The following is a 15,084-nucleotide window of genomic DNA, read 5'->3' as shown; positions in this document are numbered from 1 at the left end:
TGTAACCCCGATATTTAAAAAGGGCTTCAGGGGTGATCCAGGAAACTATAGACTGGTGAGCCTGACTTCAGTGCTGGGAAAAATCATGGAAACTATTATAAAGAATAAAATCACAAAACATTTAGATAGACATGGTTTGATGGGACACAGCCAGCATGGATTTACCCAAGGGAAGTCTTGCCTCACAAATCTTCTACATTGTTTTTGAAGGGGTGAATAAATGTGGACAAAGGTGAACCAGTAGATGTGGTGTATTTGGATTTTCAGAAGGCATTCAACAAAGTCCCGCATGAGAGGCTTCTAAGAAAACTAAAAAGTCATGGGATAGGAGGTGACGTCCTTTTGTGGATTGCAAAACTGGTTAAAAGACAGGAAACAGAGTAGGATTAAATGGTCTGTTTTTACAGTGGGAAAAGGTAAACAGTGGAGTGCCTCAGGGATCTGTACTAGGACCGGTGCTTTTTAATATATTTATAAATGATATGGAAAGGGGTACGATGAGTGAGGTGATCAAATTAGTATCCTGTTATAAAGTCCATCAAGCTAGGGCGAGAGAACATTGTAGAAATCTCATTTTGTGAGATTTTCCTCATTCCAAATGTCAACTCTTCACCAGGGTGTAAAGTGCTGTTCGTATGTCACACTGCATGTCAAACTGGCCCCAAAACCCTAAACCACCACCAAAACCTCACCTCGCGTTATTAACTGGCCCTCCTATAGTGCATTAAATAGTTGACTACTATGAAGGCCTTATAAAGTTCTCTCTCTCTGTCTCTCACTCAAGTGTAACAAATTTAGCACGCATTATGGTAACTCTAAAATTATAGCCATGCCCCTTTTCCTTATTGCAGGCATTATTCATGTGAAATTTATAGCATTTTGATTAATCTAGGCCTTAGAAATCATGGAAATAAAGTATAGGTAGACCCGGAAGGCCTATATGGTCTTGATTTGCCATCATATGCTATGTTTTAATGAGGTCAAGGTACTAAGCAGTGTTGTGCTTCACAAAAGCATCAATGTGAAAAAATGCCAAATACATATTGTGAAAATTTTGTGCACACTATTTGCCGTTTTTAAATGTATTTAGCTTTTGCAAAGCACAATGCAAAATATATTTTAAAAATATATAAAAAAAATAGGTAATGAGCTGAAAAATCATGCAAAACAGTTCATTACCTATGTTCACATAGTTAAATTTCACATGAAAATTGCTCAACACTGCAGCTTTCTACGAAAATAAACCTTTAACTACGAGATGTAGTTAAAGGTTTATTGCAATAGAGTCTATTTCATGTGAAGTTTATAACAAAATTTTGACTTGAACCCAATTTGCATGTTGAAATAGGCTAGTAATGCACAAAAATATTTGTACGTTGTTGACCCATTCCCATATAGCCCACCGCAGTTTAGTACATTGGCCTCTATCTAAATGAAAGCAATAGAAACATAACCACTTGAAGTGGTTTCTATAATAAATACATATTTTTTTACATTTATCTATTAATTTGAGCATAAATCAATAATTGAACATTAAATAGTGCTAAGAATCGAACTTACCCAAGCTAGCCAAGGTTAAGATCTGATCCTATTCTGTGTTGATGTACTTATGTAGGTTCCTTAAAGTGTGATTGGTGATGTATGCAATGTTCTCACTGTGCTTCAAATAGTAGGTTATTATGTTACTTCCAGAAAGAAGGTTTGAAAGATAGGTTTTAGATAAAGAAAAGAAAAATGATATGTGCATGTTAACATGATTTTTAGGGTTTGTGACAGTTTCTGCAGTACCATAAATATTGTGTTTCAGTTTACACTGAAATGCTAAACGTGAGATATCCATTTCTCACCTGTGTTTATCGGCAAAATACAATAAAATATATGTGTGTTTTGCGTAATTATTTGTATAAAGAAATCACCTTTTTTAACCTTTCCGTAATGCAAGTATGTAGAATGCATTGAAAGTCATTCTTCAGTAATAATTCAATCTTTCCATGCTGCGTCAATCCCCTACAGTCGCTGCCTTCCCTGTCAGATACCCTCTTACTTCCTAAGGGGTCAATACAAAGCCTAGGGATTCAACTCCAAAACCTCACAATGGAAATTCACATCAAACAGAGGTAGATTTTGAAAGCATGTGGGCGTCCATGTGCGCGTGGTTCCTGGTGCACATACATGGATGCGCTGATTTTATAACATGCACACACCGACACGCACATGCACGCCTAATTTTATATCAGCGCGTATATGCATATGATGGGTGCGCAAGGGGGGATTTTAATTAGAAGCGTGCGGTGACATGATCAGGGCTCCTCCAGTTCCCTAACTACTTAGCGACCCCTCAACCACCCCTAACTCACCATATTTTCTTTATTTTCAAACTTACTTGCTGTCAGGAGCAGCAGTAAGTTCTACGCGCCAGCCAGTTGCCGGCGTGCGCCTCACCGGAATAGCACATATACCTTGGGCACAATTTTCAAAGTGGATCTGCACAGGTACATGCTGGCCCTGGAATGGCATGCACACACACATTTATGCAAGATGCATGTGTGCTGAAATGCTGATGGACCTTGTGCCTTGGCAGGAGACTTAAAATTACCTCTAGTCCATGCAGTGGATGTGCAAAAGTTGCCGGTGCCATTCCAAAAGGCAGAGGAAGAGTGAATTTATTAGAGCTTGCAGGATGTAATCCATTAACCATGCTGGGGAGTGACTGCCACATTTATATTCTGTTATACAAGCTTTAGGCATGAGTATATATCACCACTACCTAAGAACCTGTACCATCCTTGTTCTGATTCACAGCAATTAGCTCTGCCATTATGATAGCCAAGATTCATTAAGACTAATATAGCTGGAATCTGGATCAGAGGAAATGTGAGATTGAGTTTTCAATGCATTCATCTCCTCTGCCTCATTTTGTGCATTCCATTTCTTAACAGTAATTACTGTCTCCACTCTACCCATCTGGGCAGATGCATTGATAATAGCCATTGTCATTTGTAGAAATTGCTTGGGTCTGAAATTGGTTTAAGATAGGACTTGAACATTTATCAATATCTCTACAGCTGTTCTCAGAGAACAGTGTGTGCCCACTGGGGCATTCACAGATATATGAACCAAAAATACTTGCACAGTAGTCCCAAGAACAGTTGTTGGACTGGAGTAGACACATTCATCAATATCATAGTAAGCGAAGCCATCACCAATGAGCCTGTCTTTGGGTGAGTATTCTCAAAAACCAAGGTATTCTTCACATATTGCATTTGTATGAGCAGGGGACGGTAAGAACATAAGAACATAGATCATGAGAAGTGCCATGCTGGGTCAAGGTCGACGAAGCCCAGTATCTTGTCTCCGTTCCAAAATGTAGATCCAGTTTCTTATTGCTCACTCCCAGCAACAAGTGCTTGGCTTCCCGGAGTCACCTAGTTAATAACTGTTTATGACCTTTTCCTCTAGAAATTTGTTCAAAGTTTTTTTTAAACCCTGCCATATTAGCTGCTGCAACCACATCTTCCAACAGCAAATTCCACAGCTTTAATTGCGCATTGAGCGTAGCTGGTTAGACAGTAACTGGTTAGGTACAATCCTATAGAATTTATTTATCCATGGAATTCCAAAGCAAAACAAGCAAAGAATTATCACCGAAAGCCGTCAAAGCTTTCAATGTCTACATTCATGTTTTATCACACAAAAAAATTTAATTTTTCCCTTTCATTGCTCCATATAAGAAAATATATTGATGATATCACCTGAGAAAAACCAAAGGTTTCCAAACATGATCTGTAACACATACAGTTCAAGCTGCTTCTATTCACCAAGAAGGGCATTCTCTGTGCGACTCCTCATTACCTCTCCCCGTATCTCTGTTAATTGGTTAGCCTGTTCCTGTTTGCATCCTCCTACTCCATTGCCAACTCCCAGCTCCAGACTTTCCACCCAGCCGCACTGTATGCGTCATTGCTTCTGTGGCTTCTTGGGTTGCATTACTGACTTACATCATCCTGTCTATACAACACCACACATTCAGTATGTGAGCCTTCTGTTATATCCAGTAAGGATAATTCTAAGTTCTTGAAAGAATGAATTAGTTGTAATGATCTAACAAAGGAATGGCTCTGAATCTCCTTGCTTGTGAAGAGCCAAATAGTAAATAAAAGTGAACTTGAAGCAAATAAAGAATTTCAGTCAAATAATATTTAAACTGGACTTGCTTAAACTGATTCATTGTTTTTCTTACGGAAATTATTTTTAATAATTAATTTGTTAATAAATATCTCTGTTTGCAAACAACAATGATATCCCTTGGCACAAACATGGACCTCTTTCTTATAAATTCACTTAGGGCTCTTTGGAAAATGCATTAAAAAAAAAAAATTCTCAAGGATAATTCCTTTTGTACACGAAGGTAAATTTAAGAAGCCCGACATGTGCCGAAATTAGGGGATACATGAATATGCTGGGCGAGCAGATTTTAAAAGCCACTCGGATATGCGCGTACATGCCTCTGCATGCACAAATGAGAAATTTCCAAAAAGGGGCGGGGCATGGGCATTCTGGGATTTAATCATGAAATTTGCACCGAGGCTATCGGCTATTACCCCCCCAGTGCAGGAAATCCCTGGGCACCCAATGCACACTTTTTAATACGGTAAAATTAACTCTAGCCCTAGAGCTGGTGTTAAGTCAATCCTCAAGTCAGGGGCTTATTACCAATTTTAAAAATATGATCCTCTGTGGTTCCTCCTACATAGAACCATTGCAATACTTCAATCTACTGCTTGCGGCGTTTAAGAATAAAGGGGCCGATCTTTAAAGCAGGTGGGGGGGAGGATTTAGGTAAGGCTGGGGGGCGGGTTATATAGGGGGAAGTGGGGGAGTGGCCTCGGAGGGAACAGGGAAAGCCATCGGGGCTCCCCTAGGGCTCGGCGCACGCAAGGTGCACTAGTGTGCACCCCCTTGTGTGCGCATGTTATAAAATCGGGCGTACATTTGTGCACGCGGGGTAGTGCGCACAAATGTACCCCCGCACGCATATGTTTAAAAATCCGGCCCTCAAGATCCAGGAAAAATCTGAAAACTCCATGAATCTCAAACTAAACTGAAATCTGTCTGATTTAAGTTTGACTTTGAATTCTTTGTACATTTATATTCAAGGGGTCACGTGAAATCCCACCTCGACAGACTTCGTGAAGGAATTCCCTTAGGAGCAGCAGTTCATCCTTTCAAGCAGGCCACAAATAAAAACAATTAAGTAATGTCAGACCTTAAACATAAGGAGAACGTTTTATTAAGAGTAAATCAGAAGATGCCGCCAATGTAGTTTTGATGTCAGTTGAGAGCTGAGGGTTGAAGATTCATAGTTAAGTTATTTTTTTCTTCTGTGCTGCCTGAATTTGTTTGCACTTTTTTTTTTCTTTTCATCCCTAGGCTTTTTGGGGGCTTGCTTTTCTGTAAGGCTGTTTTTTGTTTTTTCTTCTTTTGTATTTTTCCTAAGTTTGAAGTGTATGCCTTGAGGAATATTTTTTTTTTGCCAGGATTAAATTGCCTGCTGAAATGTTAAAAGTAAATAAACAAAAGAAAAACAGAGATTAAAATGCCCATTTAGCAAAGTCACATCTTGGATGATGTTAAAGGACCCCCAGGCTTGGATTTGTTGCTGCTTTTTATTTCTTTGATGTAAATTCTTTTTGGACCAGGAGTTCCATAGGCACCAGCCTAGGACCTCATTCAAACAGGTAGGGAGGAAGGCAGTTTGAGATAACCGGGTCCCTGGGGGTGTGAATGTATGAGAAACAGGAATGATCTAGCCTGCATCAGGTGAGACCTATTAAGGCAGTCTACTAGGGCCACAGTCACTGCGTCTAGCAGAATGCCTTAATAGACTTGCATGCAATCCGAAAGAGAGATGCTGCCATCACATTACTATTAAATGAATATCTTTATTTGATGGGGATTTACTCCAGCAGAGATCAGAGAATTATCCAATAAGCCGGAGCGATAACAGCAGGTCCCAGGAAACAGAACATACAATAACCTGCTGTTGAGAAGAATCATGTCTTATTGTGTGGTCAAGCACATCCCAGTACAGGGGCTGTCTGTGGTCAAATGGTACAAGTTAAGAATTCAACAAGTTCATGTGGAGAGATTTGGACTGCACTAAAATTGTCTATGCTGATATTTCCGTACTGGCATGCCTGCAAACCAAATTTAGTCATGTAAATGAAGATGACCAACCCAAATAAGAACGCTAGCGTGATTTTGAGGGGATTTATTTTGCATGTAATTCATTTAAACTAAATGCCACTCATGCAGCAAGGTACACTGTCCCCTTGTTTTACATATTTTTCGCAAACTAATTATCATTATAGTCCTATTAAGTAGAAAACAGGAGATTAACCAGCAGATGATTATGAGAACGAGGTAAAATTAAAATCAAAACATATTACTCTCTGAAGAGATTGGCATGACACACATTTGCTGCTTTTTTTTTTTTTTTCTACCATCTTTTAAAACAAGAAAAGTGTTGCAGTGAGCCCCGTTCCGGTAAAACACGGAGCGGCATTGTTAGAGGGGAGAAAGCTGGAGCAGCCGTTTTAGAAGACCAACCCAAATGAAAAATTTAAAAAACTGATTATAAGGAACTTTTGCAGGCGCAAATCTATTGATGAATAACCAGAGTATTCAAGAATAAAGGATGAGATGTCATAGAAAATTTCCTTTCCAGCAGGGCTCTCCTGAAAGTTCCCCATTTGCAGACGTCTGCACGTGTAAGATCTTTCTAAATCAAGTTTAAAAAGTTGTTCGGTGTCCAAGCAGTTCATGTTCCAAACTCGGTACCCAGCGGCTCAGGAACACCTGTGACAGTGTAGGGGGGGCCTACTCCCTTTGGAGGCCGAGGAAGGAAGCAGGGTCGAGGGGGAAAAGTTTAAACAAGATTAACGCATCCAGAAATCACAGTTTGTTTCACATTTTCTTTTCAGGCTTTGCCAAATTCTTCTTGCACTGGTGTGAGCCCCTCCTTTCTCCAAAATAGTTTGACTAACAGTAATAAAAGCAACATGACTATCGCTTTCAGGCTAAACCAGGCATCTGTGATGGTGAGGAGAGCAGCAGGAGGGCCACCCTGCGAGGGTGTAAGAAATGCAAATTGATTTATTGGTGTGGCAGCTTGGGCCAAAGAGCACTGATAAGCTGCCAATTTTTCTTATCAAGGGTCTCGCACTTGAAAATGATCATAAGCCGAGGCAAGACTCGCATGCAGTCATAAAGAGAGAGAAAGAGAGATGCTGATATGACACTACTATTAAATGAACATTTTTTATTTGATGGAGATTTTCTCGAGCAAAGTCATAAAGTCTTGGTAAGATCAGCGAATTATCCGATAAGCCAGAGCGATAGCAGCGGGTGTAAGGAGTGTCCAGGAGGCACGAATTCCTGAAAAAAAACAAACAAAAAAAACTCAGAGGTAACATGAGGAGATCCCACAGTTCACAGCAGAATCACCTCTCCTATACTTCTGACAAGAAACCTGCACAGTTCCTGGAACCTTTCTTACTCTGCTGAATGGAAACAGTTTTTCTCTTTCACCAGAATCAAATTTGACTCCAAAATTTCTGAGTTCTTTCGTGGTTGAAAAAGCTTTTGAGGCGGCGAATGAAAAAAAAAGTTAGCTGCGGTAACCAAAAAAAATGTGACTGAGCACAGGGTTTATCAGTTTTGTCCCAGTCACAGGCCACATAAAAACGTGTGCCATTCTCAATGTGCAGCCAAAAAAAAAACAAAACCCAACCCTGACTGCACAAAGAAATTGGCAAAAGTTACAGTTTTCGTGTGCAGTTTGAAATTTCATATTGTGTACTGTAACCACTTTAACCCCTAGATTTATCAAAATGCTATAAATATAGTGGAAATAGCGCCCACGATATACACAAATCAACTCATCTAGTTATATTTTTCATCCATTATAATGACCTACAGATCTTTAGTGCGAATGTTTCTGTACACCCCCCCTAACCCTCCCCCTCCCCCCATACCTTCTGAAACCCACCCAGATTCAAAGTGCCCCCCTACGGTGGAGCATATAGAGAGAGAGTGTCAGACTGACTCCATACAGAGGCGCTCGCGCTCTCTCTCTCTCTCTCTGCTAAAAATATTTTCCCCGTAACACAAGCCCCAAACTCCTCCTAGAGGACTATTTAATGTTGAAGATGCATTTGCGTTGCATTATTTATCGCATGTGTTAGGGCTTTAACGCAGGCGATAACGCCTCACGGGTGAATTTTTAAACGCCGGCACACGCCAATACCGGGAGATACGCGCAGAAGAGCCGGTTTAAAAAAACAAAGGGGGGCAGGCTGGGGGTCGAGGTGTGGACAAAGCGGGGATGGGAGCCGGCTGGGACAGCGCATGCGCAACTCACTGCTCCAGAGAGCAGGTAAATAGAGGGGAAAATAAATTTGTTAGAAGGGATTTAGAGGACGGGGAGGAGAGGAGAAAAGGCAGACAGGGTAGGTAGCGGGTGTAGGAAGCTCCAATAAAGGTAGGGGGGCGTAGCTTCAATAAAGGAGCGGACTGGGAGGGAATTGGGGGAAAAGCCCAGTCTGTCGCCGTGCGCACTTTATAAAATGCCCCCCCCACTGCACGCTCAAGTCGAAACTTGCGCGTGCATCTGTGCACAGTTAGCCTATTTTATAACATGCGTGCATCGGCACACGCATGTTATAAAATGGGCACATCCTTGTGCACACATGGATGCCCGCATGCGAGTCTAAAAATTCACCTTTTAACGCACGCATTGAGGCCCTGTCACAAAACGATAAATCACCCAGTAAATCTGGTACAAATTATACACACAAAATAAAATTTGGTAGATTTAGAGGGAGGGGCTGTTGATATTGAATTTTTTTTTTTAATTTTCTTTTGTGGCAAGGGAAGGGAGGTTGGTGGAGGCTGGCCCTGTAGGTCTGTGCTGGTAAGAGTTTGATGCTCATCTGAGTGGCACTACAGAGACAGACTGGGAGAATAAATCAGGGCAAAATTCCAGTCTGTGCCTTCACTGCAGTTGGCACAAGTGTAGAAGTCAGCAAGCAAAAATTTCACTGGTGTGAGACAGTCATGGTACTCTGTTTCTGTAGCCATTTCCTAAGATTTCCCACTTCTGACACCAGAGCTCACCACCAATCCTATTTTTTTTCTTTCTTGTGAAACTTAAGAAGAAACTCACCAAAGCTGCTTGAGTGTGAGGGAGAAGGAGAGGGCAAGGCACCTACAATACAAAGAAGATTAATATAATTTTATAAAGGTAGAAACGCAATAGCAGAAAAAGACCATATGGCCTATCTAGTCTTTCTATCTATCCCAACTATTCAGCTTTACAATCCCTACCACTCCCTCAAGGATCCTCCATGTTTATTCCATGCTTCAAGACTTCGATACTGCCCTTGTCTCCACCACCTCCATAAGGAGACTGTTCCATGCATCCACCACCCTCTCTGTAAAGAAATATTTCCTTAGATTACTTCTGAGTCTATCCACGTTCACCCTCATGCCTCTCCGTTGAAAGAGGCTCGCCTTGGAGATATTTGAATGTCTTTATCATATCTTCCCTATCTCGCCCTTCCTCCAGATACACATGGGTAGATCTTTAAGCCTTTCCCCATATGCTTTAGAACAAAAACCATTGATCATTTTAGTAGCCACCCTCTGGACCGACTCCATCCTGTTTATATCCTTGTGAAGGTGCGGTCTCCAGAAGTGTACACAGTATTCCAAGGGAGGTCTCACCAGGGACCTGTACAGGGTGAGACATTTTTCTGCTGACCATTCCTCTCCCTAGGCAGCCATGCATCTTTCTGGCTTTTGCTGTTGCCTTATCCATTGTTTGCCCACCTTAAGCACATCAAGAATGATCACCCCTAGATCCTGCTCTACTTTCATGCTTAGAAGAATTGCATCCCCTATATGGTACCTCTCCCATAGGTTTTTGCATCTTAAATGCATAATTCCGCATTTTTTAGCATTGAATATTAGCTGCCAGATCCTAGACCATTCCTCAAGCTTTGCTTATCTGTCATCATAGAATCGTCTATACTGCAGCATGTTTTATGTACAATTTAAAATGTGTGTGCTGTACATGTTTATAGTACATTGGTGATAAGACTAAGGAATATGATCTTCCAGTAAATTGAAGAGGTAGAGATGCTTCTATAATACATTTCAGATTTCCTCATACTGGTTCACTATGAAGACACCGATAAAATGTGTGGGACTGATATTAGTGCATGTTGGTTTAGACTTAAGTTCTGGTTTATTGGTCAAACAAAATATTGTATGGCTCTTCGCTTGAGCCTTTCCATGGCAGTTTTATGCTTTTTTTTTGTCAAGTCCTATAATGTTTGAAAGGAATGTAAAATGTCAGTCATGGGGAAGATATCACAGGCCTGCAAATGCTTTGTGTGTTATTCATTAGAATTAAAGCTACATAAGGAAAAAGTTCAGCTCAGTTTTGTTCTGGTTTTAGTTTCAGTTTTTTTATGAAAGTCATGTTTTACCCCACCATGAACTTCTGGACTAATGTGGGTTATATGTCTTTTTAAGTAAAGAAAGGAAGAAGCTAAAATACATTCAATATAGGTTATGTAATCAGACTCTAAACTCTCATGCATTTTTACCTTCACGGACTACTGGTCCCACCATGATCATATAGCCATCTTCCCCGACAGCACTACGAGACTGTGATCCAGAGCAAGACTGCAAAACACAGACATCATATTGCAGCTCATTCTCTTCCTTTTCTATCACAACTAATCCATTCGCTTTTGGGTTTTTGAAACATCAGGCACAATACTCACAGGCACGCAGGAAGCAACCTTCGTATCACAGAGATGCAGCTCGGTGTGTAAGAAAACCAAGTCGTAATCCCCGACAAACTTAAACAACTGGACTGAAAACCGGCCTTGAGCTGACACGCCGTTCTCTGCCACGTGTATCGTTGGATCCTGTTTGTTCGGACAGCTGTGAAAACAAGGTGCGTGCAAACACTGAGGGCGCCAATGAAAATGAGGAATGCAGCGTTTTGACAAAGGTGAAGTAACCTGCACATTCTCATGAAAAAGTGCAGCGGAATAATTAAAAAGGTGAAAACCTTGGGAAAATAGATATGAGGCACTTTTGTTTTAGGGGAGGAAGACTAGCAAAGCGCCCAAAGGGATCAATAAACAAACACGTTCAACCCCTCAGCCGGTTTATGGGGTGGTATTGGAGAGAAAATATCAAAATGTTTACAGCCGATTTGCTTAAATGCATTTTAAAAAGCCTAAACATTACCGTGCACTTTACAGTAAGCACGTAACTTTAAAAGATATGTTAAGTTTATGTGGCATTAAGTCATAACTGAATAGTATCAATGAAAGTTCCTAGCTGCAAAATTTTGGCCTTTTTGGTGCATTCGCTACTGGAGTTGCTGATCTATGGTCAGCTTTTTCCTGATAGGTAACAACAATGCATGTGGGGCCAAATTTTGCCTGCTAGTATCAATCACGTTTAGTGCTTATGAAGGGTGCGCTTCTTAAAAAAATTTAAAAAAAAAACCCCTTTGAGCTATGATTTAGCTTTTTGAGGATAATTTTATAACAGCCTGCGTGAAAGAACTACATGGGGACTTCAGCCCTAATTTTCAAACTAGACTTATGTGCATAAATCTGTTTTGAAAATTAGCGGGAATACACAGAACCCAGCGTAGCATATGAGCACACATTTACATTCATAAAACATACGAAAATCAAAAGTGTGCATGTAAATGGTTTCCCCACTCCAGCTCCGCCCCCCCCCCCCCCCCCCCCAGGAGTACCTCTTTTAAGTACATGTAAATACATGCAAAATCGCTTCCAGGCCTGCTTTTGCGTGCACAGCTCCCGGTGCGGTTTTCAAAAAGCCCATTTCCATGCATAAAACTGCATTTCACAAGCTTAAATGGTTTTGAAAATGACCCTCTACATGACTTTTAGTTTGCCTGTTTATCCGGGGACCGTTTGGATATTTGCAACATTTTGATATTTTTTTCTGAGCCGATCCCTCCTGCAGGCCGCACAAGCACTTGAGGAACGGGGTTCGCCCATTGCCATGTGGAAGGACCCGGGGTTTGATTCCTGAGCAAAGATCTTCCGTTCCCTGAGCTACTGAGGGAGGGCGTCCCAATCGTCATGCCTTAGTGACATCTAGTGGCCTGATTTAGGATTGCTGGGTTTATGTGACCCAAGAACTCTCACAGCGAAGACTGGGCGGAGGTACAGGTCAGTTTGGAGAAGTGAAACCTATAGGGCTATCTCTGTAAGGGTGTTCTATGACTGACAGCTCCCGCCTTTTCATTTCACTGGTTAAAAAAAAAAATCACTTTTCTAACAGGTTCGGTTACTGAGCAGGAAAATTGTGTTAAGGCCCAGGACGAGTCTTTCAGGAGATGATGTCATCAGACAATGACTGTCCTTATCATCCGGTGCTGCCAGTGCCCGAATGGACAGGCCCAGTTAAGCTTTCGATTCTGTCCATCCGATGTTTGCTTCGAAAATCCCAGTCCACAGACTTATACCCTCCTTTACTCCTTAGAAGAAGAAACAAGGGCCTGATTTACGTAGCAATCAATATTGAAAGTGGTTTGTCCAGCTAAGTTTAGATGTAGCCAGACAAACTGTGAGACTTAATCCCGCTGGTTTGACCACTCCTGACATAGCCAGGTAAGCTGTTATCTGGTTGTGTAAGGGGCGTTCCAGTGTGGAGCAACATTTTATAGCTTAGTTAACTCTGATTTTCAGTGTTATCCGTAGCTGGATAACTTTAGGACTGCTGGAGGGCAGTCCTAAAGTTAGCTGGATACATTTATATGGCTAACTTTTAGATAGAAATATAGTTTGTTTTTTTTTCCTGCTACATTTCTATCTTATCTGCCCATTCACACCAACTACTCAGCTGTACCATCCCTGCCACTCTGCTCCCGCACTGCCAGGGGGTGGTTCAGTCATGAAGCAGGGTGAGGTGGTGGCCTCAGGCGGCAAATATTTGAGGTGGCAAATAAAGCACCTTTCAAAACTCCATCCACGGCCGCCTCACCCTGCCTTCAGGCCCCAACAATGTGCAGCTCTGCCAACCAGCCCGAGGGATCCCCACTCCCTGCAGGCAGCAAGAAAGAAAGAGCGGCCACACACGGATGGATTGGCCTCCTGCCTCAGTAAGCCAGGCAGGAGGATCATGGGGTTTGTGTTGGTCATTGCAGCCTCGTGCCCATGGAGCTGCTATGACCAACACCAGGCCCTGTAGAATCTGTTATCACAGAGCGAGAGCCTCCCCGGAGGCTCCGCACTCACTCTGCCTTCTGTTTTGTTTTTTTTGTTTGTTTGTTTTTTTTTACAGGCACGGCAGTGATGGCAGCAGTAACAGAAGCGGTGACTTCATGCGCCTGTTGCCGCTGCTCTGCTCAGGCACCTCTTTTCCACCACTGCCGTGCTCCTGGCTCCTTCTCTCATTTGCTTCTGCCAGCAGAAGAAAGTTTGTGCAGGTCACCACCTCTGTTTAATCCCCAACAATATCAGGGTGACCGGAATCAAAAGTTCCTAGGTGTGGGAGAGCAGGAGAAGTATTTTTAAATCCTTTATTCTTTTTAATGATTGGATGGTATTTCATGTGTCTGCTGTTTTAAAATATTTTATAGGCACTAGGGAAATGTTTAAAACTTTTTGAATATTTTATTATTCTATGCTCTATTCATCAGCTGTTTTGAAATATTCTTTTTATTAGTATGGTTTTGGTATAATAATTTATATTTTGTGTTTTTATTATTTGATGTTTTATAAGGAATGGTGGTGATTTTCTTTTTCCATTGTTGTACTGCTTGTCTTGCTTTGTTGTGGTTTCCAGTTCAGTTTTGTCTGCCTGTTTCTATTTATAGTTTATGACCTCCCTATTCTGTATTTGGTGAGGATCTGTCTGTGTTCTGCATTTCTGACTGAGGTGAAGTATTCTGCTAGTGTGTAGTTTCTGTCTAGGGATCTATATATTTATAAATGATCTAGAAAGGGGAACGACGAGTGAAGTGATCAGATTTTTAGATGACACAAAATTATTCAGAGACGTTAAATCTCAAGTGGATTATGATAAATTGCAGGAGGATCTTGCGAGACTGGGCATCCAAATGGCAGATGAAATTTCATGTGGACAAGTACAAGGTAATGCATCTAAGGAAAAATAATTCATGCTGTAGTTTCACAATGTTAGGTTTCATGTTAGGAGTTACTACTCAGGAAAAAGATCTAGGTGTTATAGTCGACAGTACATTGAAATTGTGGCTCAGTATGCTGTGGTGGTCAAAAAAGGAAACAGAATGTTAGGAATTATTAGGAAGGGAATGGTAAATAAAATGGAGGATGTCATAATGCGTCTGTATCGCTCCATGGTGAGATCACATCTTGAATACTGTGTGCAATTCTGGTCGCCCCATCTCAAAAAATAATATAATTGCACTGGAGAAGCTATAGAGAAGAGCAACCAACATGATAAAAGGGATGTAACAGCTCCCCTATAAGGAAAGGCTAAAGAGGTTAGGGTTGTTCAGCTTGGAGAAGAGATGGCTAGGGGGGAATATAATGGAGGTCTACAAAATCATGAGGACTAGAACAGGTAAATGTGAATTGGTTGTTTACTCTTTCAGATAATACAAAGACTATGGGGCATTCTATGAAGTTAGCAAGTAGTACAATTAAAACAAATTGGAGAAAATTCTTTTTCATTCAATGCACAATTAAGCTCTGGAATTTGTTACCAGAAGAAGTGGTTAAGGCAGTTAGAATAGCTGGGTTTAAAAAAGGTTTGGACAAGTTCCTGGAGGAGAACGCCATAAACTGCTGTTAGTCAAGTTGACTTAGGGGTATAGCCACTGTTTATTACTAGCATTAGTAGCATGGGATCTAGTTAATATTTGGGTATTTGCCAGGTATTTGTATCCTGGATTGGCTACTGCTGGACTCTCGGTTTGACCCAGTATGGCAACTTCTTCTGTTCTTAAGTTCCTGGCTTGTTTTGCTTTCCTAATAG

General features: G+C 41.2%; 1 protein-coding gene across 1 annotated transcript in view; it reads right to left on the bottom strand.

Moving 5' to 3' along the window:
- The window catches only part of UMOD (uromodulin), a 56,157-nt gene that overhangs the window by 31,991 nt on the left and 9,082 nt on the right, over positions 1-15,084 (bottom strand). Inside the window, exons 9-10 of the mRNA XM_029577225.1 lie at positions 10,854-11,016; positions 10,674-10,752 (exon numbers count right to left, since the gene is read on the bottom strand). Of these exons, the coding sequence (XP_029433085.1) occupies positions 10,674-10,752; positions 10,854-11,016 (242 nt within the window). The remainder of the gene's footprint in view (positions 1-10,673; positions 10,753-10,853; positions 11,017-15,084) is intronic.

Source organism: Rhinatrema bivittatum, chromosome 14 (assembly GCF_901001135.1).
Source record: "Rhinatrema bivittatum chromosome 14, aRhiBiv1.1, whole genome shotgun sequence".
NCBI lineage: Eukaryota > Metazoa > Chordata > Amphibia > Gymnophiona > Rhinatrematidae > Rhinatrema > Rhinatrema bivittatum.
The sequence above is the reverse complement of the archived record's forward strand: the minus strand, read 5'-3'. Positions and strand labels throughout refer to the sequence as shown.